The following is an 11,683-nucleotide window of genomic DNA, read 5'->3' on the forward strand; positions in this document are numbered from 1 at the left end:
TAGCTGCACGTGCATTGTCCTCACTGTTGCCGGAGATGCATGGCCACACTGTCGGATGAAGCAAATTGCACCACGTGGCCTCTTGAATGTCTCTCTGCTTAATATATAGATAATAGATATATAGAATAGATGGGACTTAATGTGGACAGTGGGACCAGCACTATGCATTTTCGAGGAATGGTCTTTGGGAGTTATGGTCCTATGAGACATCATCAACGTTAGTGTTGACAAGTTGAACATTTAGTGAGATGCTTTGACGATGAGAGTCGATGACGCTAGTGACTATTTTTCGTTCTTATGGTAAGGGGCCGTTACAAAGGTGAGGACGACCGTCAGATGCAGAAAATAGACGGTCATGATGTACTCCAATCTGCGGAAAAGAGTACGTTTAAAAAATGGGGGACCGGTAGCGCGCAAATGCTAAAGTGTCGGGCGACTGACAGGTGGCGGTCGCCCTTCGTGCTGCACTGCAAGGCTTTGCCGGTTGCGTTCCCTCTCTTCTCTCTTCTCGCTGAGCTTGGGAAGTACACACATGCTTGCTCGTGATATGTGCGTCTTGTAGGTGCTGCAGACGAGACCCAGAGAACGCTCCTTAGATGTGCCCGGGCGCATTCTTCTGCTGCAGGCATGTTCACTGACGGCCTTGACCCTTCTGCCCTTCAATGGGTCCGCGAGGTTGGTGCATTCCCTCCCTCCTCTTGCTTGCATTCCCCCTTGAACTCTTCGGCTTCTTCCTTCTTCTTCATCGCTGCATTTGATTTTCCTCAGCTTCCTTACAGCTTTCCTTCTTCGTTCTTGCCACACACAGATCGTAACAAACACTTTCTTTGAAGCACTGAAACGTAGTAGTGTTCTGGTTCTGTGCTTACATTGCCTTGCCGATCTTAGACTTGATCGTATACACACACACCACCAAATTGTGGCAGACTTTCTCTCCTTGCTTTTTCTAGGCCTTGATCTTTACTACTACCACGTTGTACAGTTTCATGTTCTTCCTTGATGTGCCTTACTGATTGGTAGGGCTTGATGGCACACAAAGCGCTACAATGCAGGCAATTTTCAGCTCTTCTAACCTTACTTGGCCTCTTTACATGTAGGGCTTGGTGCCCAAGGATAGGGCAGTCGCTCCCTCCATTTTAGAAGACATTCCGAGTTCAAAGTTTGTGAGGGAGAGCACGCTTGACGCCAGGAAGAAAGGTAAGAGTGGATGGGCCGGGCTGCCTCCAACACAGCTCCATAATGTACATTTTCACTCGGATATTATTCGACAGCCACATTTTTCCACAGCTCTTGCAGATGACTACAATGAGAGTGTCAGTTCCGCATCTGCCACAGGGCATCATGAGTATGATGATGATACGACCGACTCAGAAGATCAAGAGTCTGGCCGATATTCTTTGGATTCGTCCCCTCGAAACACTACGTTTGGACAGCATCGGGGAGGCAATGGTCCTATTCACAACGTCAGCCTAAGCACAGCAACTACGACAGCTGGTTGCAACATGACAGATGACTATTACTACGAATATGACAGGCGACTTCTTAGCTCCAGGTCAAACTCTAAATCCAATTCAAGAAGCAATTCCAGGAGGGAGAGCTTTGGGCGCCTGGAAGGCCGCCAAACACAGACATGGACAAAGGCAAAAGAGTCTGGTAACCATCAGTATGAGGATGATGATGCAAAGTTTTCTTCTTACGGTAGGGGGCCCTACTCTGATGAAGAGGAATCGTGGGCTGAGACCCACATTAACAGGTATAACGGTTCGTCAGCTAAGAACAGCAGCCAGGCTTTTTCAGCTGCACCTGCTTATGGTTCGTCAGCTTCATATCCTGCATTCAGTTCACAGATACATTCTGAAAGTGTTGACCAGGTGTGATATTTTGGCTGCCGTGTTTTGAAAAATTGTAACTTGTATAACTGGTGTTCACAAGTTCCCATCTCTCATTGGATAGCTTATGCATCAAAAAAAATTCAAGAGAGTGGGCTTGATTGTGATTGGAGTTTCACGAGATTCCATTTCTCATTGGATGCTAGTTATTGCATCAAAATAATTTTAAGAGAGCTAGCTCGACCTCGGGAAATCTCATGCATTGAAAGGTATTCAAGAAACTCGGGAGAGATGCCAGGATATTCTGAAGAGAGTTGCTTGAGCTTGAGCTTGGTTGGTAGACAGAGGCTTAGCAAGAAAACATTTTCTTATTAGAATGTTCACTTGTGCTTCTGTACAAATGAATTCGAAGAGATCAAACTTGATTTCAAGAGGCTTGTCCTACACTTTGGAGAATTTCATGCAGATTCTTTAAGACCCTGATTATTCTCTTTTCTCATGTGAACGTTCGATGGTTCGTTGGCCTTGCATTAATGCGAAAGAAACATGACTTATTTACTTGCCTGGGCCCCTTCGGGTAGTGTTACAAGAACTAGTCTTGCAAAGGGCACACAATTAGTTGGGAAGATCGTAGAGAGATTCCCACAAAGCAAAGGGAGGGAGGGGTGGGTGGAGCTTTTGTGTGTGATGACAGGCATGGTGGACTATAGTTTTTGGATGGTTCTGGAGATGCGGAGGGAATTCATTACGTGTGTAGAAAACAAGTTAGGGATGGCTATTCATGTGGTTCGTGGCTCTTGCATGAATGTGAAAGAAACATGACTATTTACTTACCTGGTCCCTTGGAGTCTTGCAAATGGTGCACAATTAGTTGGGCATAGAGAGATTTCCACAAGGCAGGCAAAAGGGAGGGAGGTGTGGGAAGAGCTTTTGTGTGTGATCACAGGCATCGTGGACTATAGTTTTTGGATAGTGCTTGGTGGACATGTGGTGGGGATTTATACAATTCAAAGATTGTTTTGTGGATTCCTGAAAGGTTGCTTTTAAATTTGAGAGGAACTTTTTTTCCCCACTTGTTTTTTGGGGTGATTTTTGATACTAGTTGTCTCATGCTGGCAACAAGGATTTTACTCAAAGCTCAGATTTCCTCCCTCAGCGGAGAAAGCTTTTACTTTGACGCTACAATAATCTGCATCAGGGTTGATTGTTGTGGTATTGTGTGGCTTGGGTTTGGATATTAAAGTGAGGAAATTTTTTCACTCATAGTGAAATTGCTGTTATTGGCTACTACCAGAAGAGGATGGTCATCGACTATTGTAATCAGCAACATGTCCTCATAATTTCAAAGCTTGACGATGGAAAGATCTTGAAAAACTGTTTTGTTCTAGTTCCTAGTTTTTGACCGGTGAAAGGATGGACTGTACTTCAGTCCTTGTGCTTGGAAGTGCTGCTTATCAATAATACTACCGTTTTTTTGTGATTTGCAGGGTTCTCATTTAGATGGAGTGCGTTGCAAAGAGCAAATGGCAGCTCCACCTAGTGCACCACCCATGGCACGCCCTTCAACATTTGGTGTGAGCAATGCTGAAAGTAGTACTTCTTGCTCACTTGCATCTGAGAGTGTGCCATTCGTTGGTTTGAAGGAAAAGGATGAAGTCGTAGTTTTGCCTGAAGGTGCAAAGGTGTCCACATCTCAAGTGCCAAGAGCAGCCACAGCCATCATGCCTGATGGCAAGCCAATGATGCATTTGGATGAGCAAATTGAGATACCAAGGTAACATAAAGTAGTTTTTGGACTGTTGCATTGCATTACATTTAGATTGAAATGCACATCACAATGTGGCAAAACATTTTGTGATAAAGCACTTCACCAATGTTGACACTGGAGGTTTATTGCCAACAGTCGAATTTTATGTTTGTGTCATGTTGTTTTTGTCTGTGTAGAGCATTTTGTACCTAGCAGATTTAGGCTTGTTTGTGCTGATTTTATCTGTCATTATGATATACAGTTAAGTGAACTCTTGTTTTCTTTTCAAGGGGGCAAGATGGTGACTCTCTACTCAAACAAACAACAGCGACATCATCAAGCCAGCACCACTCAATCTATTCAAGGTTCCTTGTTTAATTCAGTTTGAGAATTTTGTCTTCAATCAGCTATTGGGGTGTTTTATGCTGAATTAGGTGAAGGGCTCGTTTGTTTTCTTGGACAATCCATGAGGTGATGCAAGAGGCCTATAGTTTGGCTACATGATATCTCCTGAGTATCTGTTCTATAGTTCTCTGACATTCTTGTCCTCACCTTAAAGCCATGTGGTGCTGTCAATCTTGAATTAAAGCCCAAGCATGTAAAATGGTTGATGGCATTAATCAGCTCTCAACACTTGTGAAACTGTTTGGCAGCTAAAAAAAAAGTGGTATGAGAGCGTGGTCTCTCTGCAGGGATGTCAGAGTTGCTCAGGGACAGGTGAAGAATAAGCCGGAGAATTTGGATAGTTCCAGTCAGTGCAGTGAAGCCGCATGTGGAGGAATATTCTAGGCAGTTACAGGCAGATAAGAAATCCATTTAGTCAAGAGAATGATCAGAAGCTGTTCAAAACAATGTTCTAGGCAGTTGAGTGACGCTTGAGAGAGGGCAATATTTTCAGGTCAAGGCAGGGAGGAAAAGGGATCTGTTAGGTCAAGCAGTTAAAAGATCTATATGCTTTAGCTTTCTTTCATTTTTTGGATACTGGTGTGTCATAATTCATAGTAACTAATTTGCTACAAGCTTGGGCGAGCTCTTAGTCTGCCTATGTCCAACCAGTCTAGTCTTAATTAGAATGCTTTGCTTCATGTGGAGCAGTGGTACTTAAGAGTTTCTGATTCTGTGCTCTGAATAAAGTCCACCACAACTCATTGAACAATAAACATTCTTCATTGATGTAACTTTCAGCAACCATGCTGCCTGGCCAACTGTCATAGCATATGATGCTTGTGTTCGGATGTGTCTGAAAGCATGGGCAAGAGGATGCGTGGAGGCCCCTGAGTTCCTGATTGACGAATGCTTATTGCTTCGTACTTCCTTCGGGTATGCTGTGGCTAAAAGTATTCAACATGGAAGTATTTTTTTGTTGGGATTGGGATACTGAATCGGTTGTGCTGGAGTGCATGCAGTCTGAAGCATATTCTCTTGCAGCCGCGTGATGACCTTGCTCAGAATGCTGCTGTTGAAGATCCAGAAGCCATAGCTGCATCCAAGCAAAATAAGAATGCTGGAAAACTAAGAGTTCAAGGTAATAACAAGAGCCGTGATTTACTTTTCAGCATGTTTTAGCAGCATAAGAGGAGCTTTTTATGCCCAGAGAGTGGATAGTGAGGACCTCTGAACTTACATAAACTTGGGCTGGCTGTGTTCTAATCAGTGCGGAAGGTGAGGCTGACCATGAAGGTGGTACCCAAGTGCAGCTTTCCATCGTTTGATGCTACTTGTGGGAGCCTAGACCTGAAGACAGATCTCCTGGCAGGATGGGATAGTGTTAAAAAATTCTGTACTTTCCCTCGCCAGGTTTCAAGAAGTTCTTCGGCACGTGCAACTAATTACATGCAGGCAGGAGCTGAGTATGTGCATCGAATGTCTGAACTACTGAAAGCAAGTGTGAATTCACTACGAAGCACTTCGCTTATGGATGCCCCTGAAGGTGCGAAATTGGTTATATATCTCCATTCTTGAAACTTTTGTCCATGTGGTTGCTAAAGAGCCCCTTTTTAACGTTGCAGAGACGTTTTCCTGTCTTTTGAGGCTGAAGAGCATACCTGAGGAAGAAGCTATTCGGATGCATCCTGGTGCAAGTGATTCACATATCTTGTAAGTTTGTATTGTTGTTCAAAAGCATATGAACTAGCCTTACGCGTGCAAGGATGTTCTGAGGTGCGAGGCACAACTTTTGTGATGATCTTTTGTAGTCTTCCAGAAAGTTCTGGTGATGATCTTCTTCTTGAGCTTCAAGATTCAAGAGGAGAATATCGGGGTAGAGCTACTATTCAGCTTGCGTCACTAAGTGATGAGCAGGTCTCAGAAATGCTGTTTTCTTACTTTTCAATGAGCTTCTGCATCCTTATATTGTCATTGAATGCTTTCTATTGGACAGTCCCTGAAGCTTTTCTCATTTATCTTATTCTATGAGCAGACTGATAGATTGCGGTGGTGGTCTGTGTACAACGAGCGTGATCAGGATTGCATTGGAAAAATCCAATTATTTATCAGTTTCACAGTGGATTCAAATTCATCTGCTTTGAACAAGGTTTTTTCAATGGCTCATTCTTGTTTAGACACCAATGTAGAAAAGCTTGGCATTTTTATGAATTTCTCAATTTCTCCTTTCTCTTGTTATCGATGGCAGTTAGGTATTGTCAGTGAGACCTTAGCGTATGATATTGCTCTTGAAGCTGCTATGCGAACACAACAATTTCGGCAGGGAAATTTGAGACTGCATGGTTCTTGGAAATGGTTGTTGTCAGAGTTTGCCCTTTACTATGGAGTTTCAGATGCTTACACAAATTTAAGGTAAATGACCTCTGCTTATCTGTTTCTATGGGAGTTAATGTCCCTAGCAGTATCACAAAGTTGTTTGTTTGCCAGATATCTTTATCATGTCATGGAAATTGCCACTCCAACAGCGGATTGTCTTCTGCTTATTCATGACCTGCTATATCCTATAGTCAGTGTCCATGAGCAAGTCTCTCTGAGTCGTCAAGAGGTTTGTCATTCATTACTTGTTAATTTTTATGTTCAATGTCCATGACAAATTTGTCTAGTAAGCAGCTTTCAACAAGATTTTTGTTCCTGTCTGATTGCTTGAAGACGTATGATGTTGTTCATTCTCACTGAAGTGTATTCTTTTATGCTCCTTCAGAAGAGAATACTGTATGACATGCAAGAGCAAGTCGAACAACTTCTTGCCCTGGCTTTTGAAAATTACAAATCTCTTGATGATTCATCGACATCAGGAATAGCTCAGTCTCTGATGCCAATTGCAGAGGAAGCTGCCCCAGCTCTGGCTCCTGCAGTGAAACTTTATACACTACTACATGATGTGCTTTCTTCAGAGGCTCAAACAATGCTTCGTAACCATTTTCAGGTACACTTCCATCTCCACTCTATCTGCTGATGGTTCAAGTTGAACATGTACCTCCTACTGATGTACTTTTCCACATTTTCAGTCATGAAATTAACAAAGGCATTCTTGGCTTGTGCACAGACAGCTGCCATGAAGAGGTGTAGGAGGCATATGGCAGAAACTGACGAGTTTGTTTCCAACAATAATGAAGGGTTCCTGATTGATCCATTTACCACATCAAGTGCCTATCAGAAGATGATTAATCTATGCAACAATTTAAGTGATGAAATTCAGACTGACATTAAGATACACAACCAGCATATTCTGCCTAGGTACAGACATTTTATTCTTTACATGCTTGGTCAACTCTGTTTCCTCTTACTGACTGGTGGCTGTTTTTGATTGCAGTGCAATTGACTTGCCTAGCTTAGCAACTGGTATATACAGTGTAGAACTCTGCAAAAGGCTAAGGTCTTTTCTGGTCGCTTGCCCTCCATCCAGCCCCTGCTCTCCAGTCATAGATCTTCTAATTGCAACTGCAGACTTTGAAAGAAATCTGGCCTCTTGGAATATAAGGTTTGCTTGTTTCTGTGAGTGCTTAAAGATATCAAAGGGTTTCACTAGCTTTGAACTCAAACGTTGTGGGTGTGCTACTACAGAGGAGTAAAGGGAGGTGTTGACGCAAAAGATCTATTTCATCTGTACATTGTACTGTGGATTCAGGATAAGCGCCTCAGTCTGCTGGAATTTTGCAAGCTTGACAAGGTTATATGTACTCCTATCTGCGTTTGCTTGCATTGACATTAGCATTCTGCTGGGGAGTGGAGTTTCGGGTGAGGGATTTCTGAGTGGCATTGAAAAAGGAATCCGTCAATCAGTCTCATTTACCAAATTACCAGAATCGTCTGTAAGAAAGAAAAAGACTACTGGTGAACAATATGTTTACTATTGAAACAGATTCCAAAGCAACCATTTCGAAAAATATTCTATGTTCAGAGCAGAACCCCAAATATGATAACTAGGTATTAATCCAAGTTGTCCATGCATGGAATGTGTCAATGATGGCCAATGCTCAGTCTAAGTTTTGGAGTACTGAAAATGGTAAACGCATTTTGAGGGGGTTGTATTTTTCGATGTTGGACTAAAGAAGTGAGAAAATCAACTATGGGATGTAATCTGATAAGCCCAGACCACAAAACAACAAATTCAAGACAGTTGTTATTAAGTCAATCAAATGAGAGCAAACACAAAACAAAGCAAGTTCATCACAGCTGCAAAGGTTATGGACAACTACACAGAAACAAGGGGGCAGAGGGTTGATTGGCAGAAAATGCATCTGAAGTCTGTTACTGATTTTCTCTTTACTTTAGTGAGGGTGTCTGAAACCTTTTGCAATAGTTTTATCTTATTGTGCTAACTTACTGGGGTCTTATATCATCAGAACCTATCATAGTGCTACTTACTAGCAACCACAATGATTTTGATACAGCTCCTGTAACTGCTTTGATTGCAAGGTCGACTCTACACTGAAATATTAAGTGATTAAGGACTCCTTAGCCTGAGAGAGCTTAGAAAATCTTCCAAATTTTCTTCTTGACTGGATTTAAATAGCTGTAATGATCACTAATCAACGCCACAGGACTCTGCTTCCAGTAGTAGGGCGTGGAAGCAGGTCTGTGCTGCTTACATTTCCTTCTCTTCTTAATGCATTTACTATATGATTTATTTTGTAGGTAAGATGGACGGGCACTACCACTCAACATGGCACATCTCCTTTTGTGGAGGACATGTATGAGCGCATCAGGGACACTCTCAATGAGTACGACATTCTTTTGAATCGCTGGCCAGAATACACAGTGGCCTTAGAGAGTGTAAGTAGCATATTGTCTCCATTATGTGGTTGTACTGCTTTGAAAACTTAAACAAAACGGCAAGTCTAAAGTATGTATCTGCTCTGTAGGCTATTGCCGATGTGGAGACAGCCATAGTTGCTGCGCTAGAAAAGCAGTTTGCCGATGTGCTAACTCCTCTCAAAGATGTAATGGTACCAAGAAAGTTTAGCATCCAGTATGTGCAGAAGCTAACAAGGAGGCGTACTTTGGCTGTCTACAGTGTTCCCAATCAGGTTATTTTGTGCGCAATTTCCAATTTCACCTTTTGGAACACCTCTGTGGTTACATTTTTCTCACCTATGTAATCTGATGCCACAGCTTGGTATATTTATGAACACCATCAAGCGTCTATTGGATATTTTGCGGCCGAAAATTGAAGCGCAGATGAGAGCTTGGATAGCATGTTTGCCAACTGAGGGAGTTGAGAAAGCTGGGTTCGGAGAACGGCTTAATGAAGTGACAGTATTAATGAGAGCAAAGTACAAGAACTTTTTGCAGGCCATTGTGGAGAAGCTCTTTGACAATGTAGGAATCTTCTTGACAAGGTCCTTTGAACTCTCACAGGAGAAAAATTGTAGTGGCTAATGCAGTTTTTATGTGCTGCCTTATGCAGGCCTGCATGCAGCGGTCAACAAAGTTGAAGAAAATATTGCAGGATACAAGGGAAGCAGGTGGAGAATCTGAAATTCGTGACCGGATGCAGCTTTTGAGCTCACAATTAGCTGACACAATTAGTCATCTTCATGACGTATTCTCAGTTCGCGTCTTTGTGGCAATATGCCGAGGATATTGGGACAGAATGGGCCAGGTGAGCTATTCAGACAAAATGCATAAAGCAGTCCGCTTGGGTCTTTTGGATGTGGTTATGCTCTCCTCCGTCTTTATGCTAAAACCTGTTTGGCTTACACTGCAGGATGTTCTGCACTTTTTAGAGACAAGAAAGGAGAACAGGTCATGGTACAAGGGATCATCATATGCATTGACAGTAAGCTTCCCTTCCCCTATGCCTCACCGAAATCCCCTCAATTGTCTTTGGAACACACAGACACACACACACCCATTCATGGGACACTAACATTACACACCCATTCATGGGAGGCTCGCTACTGATTTATGATTTTGGTGCAAGTTTATTTATGTACACACACACCCCATTCTTGGGACACTCACTACCCATCTGTTTTTAGTTTATGCCTGTGCTAATTACTGATTTGTGTCTACCCATTCATGGAACATTCACTACACATTTATGATTTTGGTGCAAGTTTATTCATGCACATACCCATTCATGGAACATTCACTACACATTTATGATTTTGGTGCAAGTTTATTCATGCACATGCATGCCATTCGTGGGACACTCACTACTACCCATTTGTGATTTTGGTGCAAGTTTACGCGTTTGCTCACACAACATTCAGGGGACACTGACTACCCTTTTGTGATTTTGGTGCAAGTTTATGCCTTTGCTCATCACTGGGTTTGTTTCTACCCATTCATGTGACACTCACTACCATATATGATTTTGGTGCAAGTTAATTCTCTCACACACACACACACACACACACCGTTCATGGGACATTCAGTGTTATTTTGGTGCAAGTTTATGCCTTTGCTCACCACTGATTTGTTTCTACCATGTCCAGATACTTGATGACCTCTTTGCAACTCAAATGCAGAAGTTACAAGGCCACTCTTTGCAAGAGAAGGACCTAGAGCCTCCAAGGTCTGTTATGGATGCCCGCTCCATGCTTTCAAAGGACGGCCAGCTGAACTCCAACAATTCAAGCTACCTTTATTTTTGAGGCACGCCATTATTTCAGAGTTTTCAGCCCTCAAATTTTTTGCATCAATATCCAATAACAACCCAGGACAATCTCACAAAACTGAAGATCTCTGGTACATAATTAAACATATACATAATATATACACACATACACATGATCAGCAGCAAAACCTCGTTTATTTTCAGAGGTTGGGCTGTGCATTTGAGCTTGTTGTTGTATCTTGAACTTTCTGTAAATGAGTTGTGCTGTACAGGAGAGGCCAGTTTTGGTAATTATAATAAGGCTTCATTATTACCATGGAGACAGTTCATTAGTACCATGAAGACATACTACCATAAGACAATTCATTACTACCATGAAGACAGTTGCATTCGATTTCCTTATAATCATTCTTTAGGGGTCATTTCATAACCCCTACCAAAGCATACCTTTTCATAACCAATATAAATAACATGCAGATGAAGGATATCTATCAATGTGAAATAGGAATGTCTATACGGTAACTCTTCAAAAAGAAGCACCTCTGGGGCTGATTTGATGTTCATGAATGTGGATTAGTGGAGATTGCTATTATGTGGAATACATCCGCTTGAAAGGTCAGACAAGAGGAGAGTCCCCACCTAGACATGGTAATCCCACTTCATGCCTGGTGATCTGCAATGCAACACTCGAGGGTTAAGGGGATGCTATGCCCCTTCCATTTACTTGCATATTTTTGCAAGCTTATAGAAATTTCTTTTTAAATCTGAGATAAAACTGTGATAAAACCTTTTCAAACACACCATACTTTCACAAGGGTTGATTTACTAGAGAGGAATAACTAGAACAAGAAATATTGATGAAATAGATTTGTCAATGGACAATGTCCCTTCAATGGAATCCTATCTTTATACTCTTACCACAAAAACCAAAGATTAAATTGATGGGGGTTTTAAGTATTTCCTTTGCCTTTCTAGATACATGTCATTAGTGGTCAAATAACTCAATATATAATATGATGAGTTGTAGACTGAAATCATCATCAAGGTAGTTGTTACAGATGAGCATGTTACAACATCCTAGAAAAAGATTTGTTTGTG

General features: G+C 42.0%; 1 protein-coding gene across 1 annotated transcript; it reads left to right on the forward strand.

The window, feature by feature from the left end:
• The first annotated feature begins 511 nt into the window (after positions 1-511).
• On the forward strand, positions 512-10,898 carry LOC147417860 (pesticidal crystal cry8Ba protein). Its single transcript, XM_086507639.1, has 22 exons — positions 512-675; positions 1,098-1,871; positions 3,317-3,603; positions 3,867-3,941; positions 4,762-4,896; positions 4,983-5,101; positions 5,231-5,506; positions 5,586-5,673; positions 5,772-5,877; positions 5,996-6,109; positions 6,209-6,372; positions 6,448-6,565; positions 6,722-6,946; positions 7,067-7,257; positions 7,334-7,501; positions 7,585-7,690; positions 8,659-8,796; positions 8,886-9,050; positions 9,136-9,342; positions 9,431-9,625; positions 9,731-9,802; positions 10,464-10,898. Exons 1-22 carry the CDS (start codon positions 628-630, stop codon positions 10,620-10,622), a joined length of 3,930 nt encoding a protein of 1,309 aa, XP_086363765.1. The 5' UTR covers positions 512-627; the 3' UTR covers positions 10,623-10,898.
• Positions 10,899-11,683: the final 785 nt, after the last annotated feature.

Source organism: Adiantum capillus-veneris, chromosome 30 (assembly GCF_014529385.1).
Source record: "Adiantum capillus-veneris isolate H3 chromosome 30, ASM1452938v2, whole genome shotgun sequence".
NCBI lineage: Eukaryota > Viridiplantae > Streptophyta > Polypodiopsida > Polypodiales > Pteridaceae > Adiantum > Adiantum capillus-veneris.

Bases quoted from the DNA above. Each gene is read 5' to 3' on its own strand.
- LOC147417860 (XM_086507639.1), top strand. From the start codon at position 628: ATGTTCACTGACGGCCTTGACCCTTCTGCCCTTCAATGGGTCCGCGAG. The intron at 6,110-6,208 runs GTTTTTTCAATG...TATCGATGGCAG, and splicing joins ATTCATCTGCTTTGAACAAG to TTAGGTATTGTCAGTGAGAC. The intron at 8,797-8,885 runs GTAAGTAGCATA...TCTGCTCTGTAG, and splicing joins ACACAGTGGCCTTAGAGAGT to GCTATTGCCGATGTGGAGAC.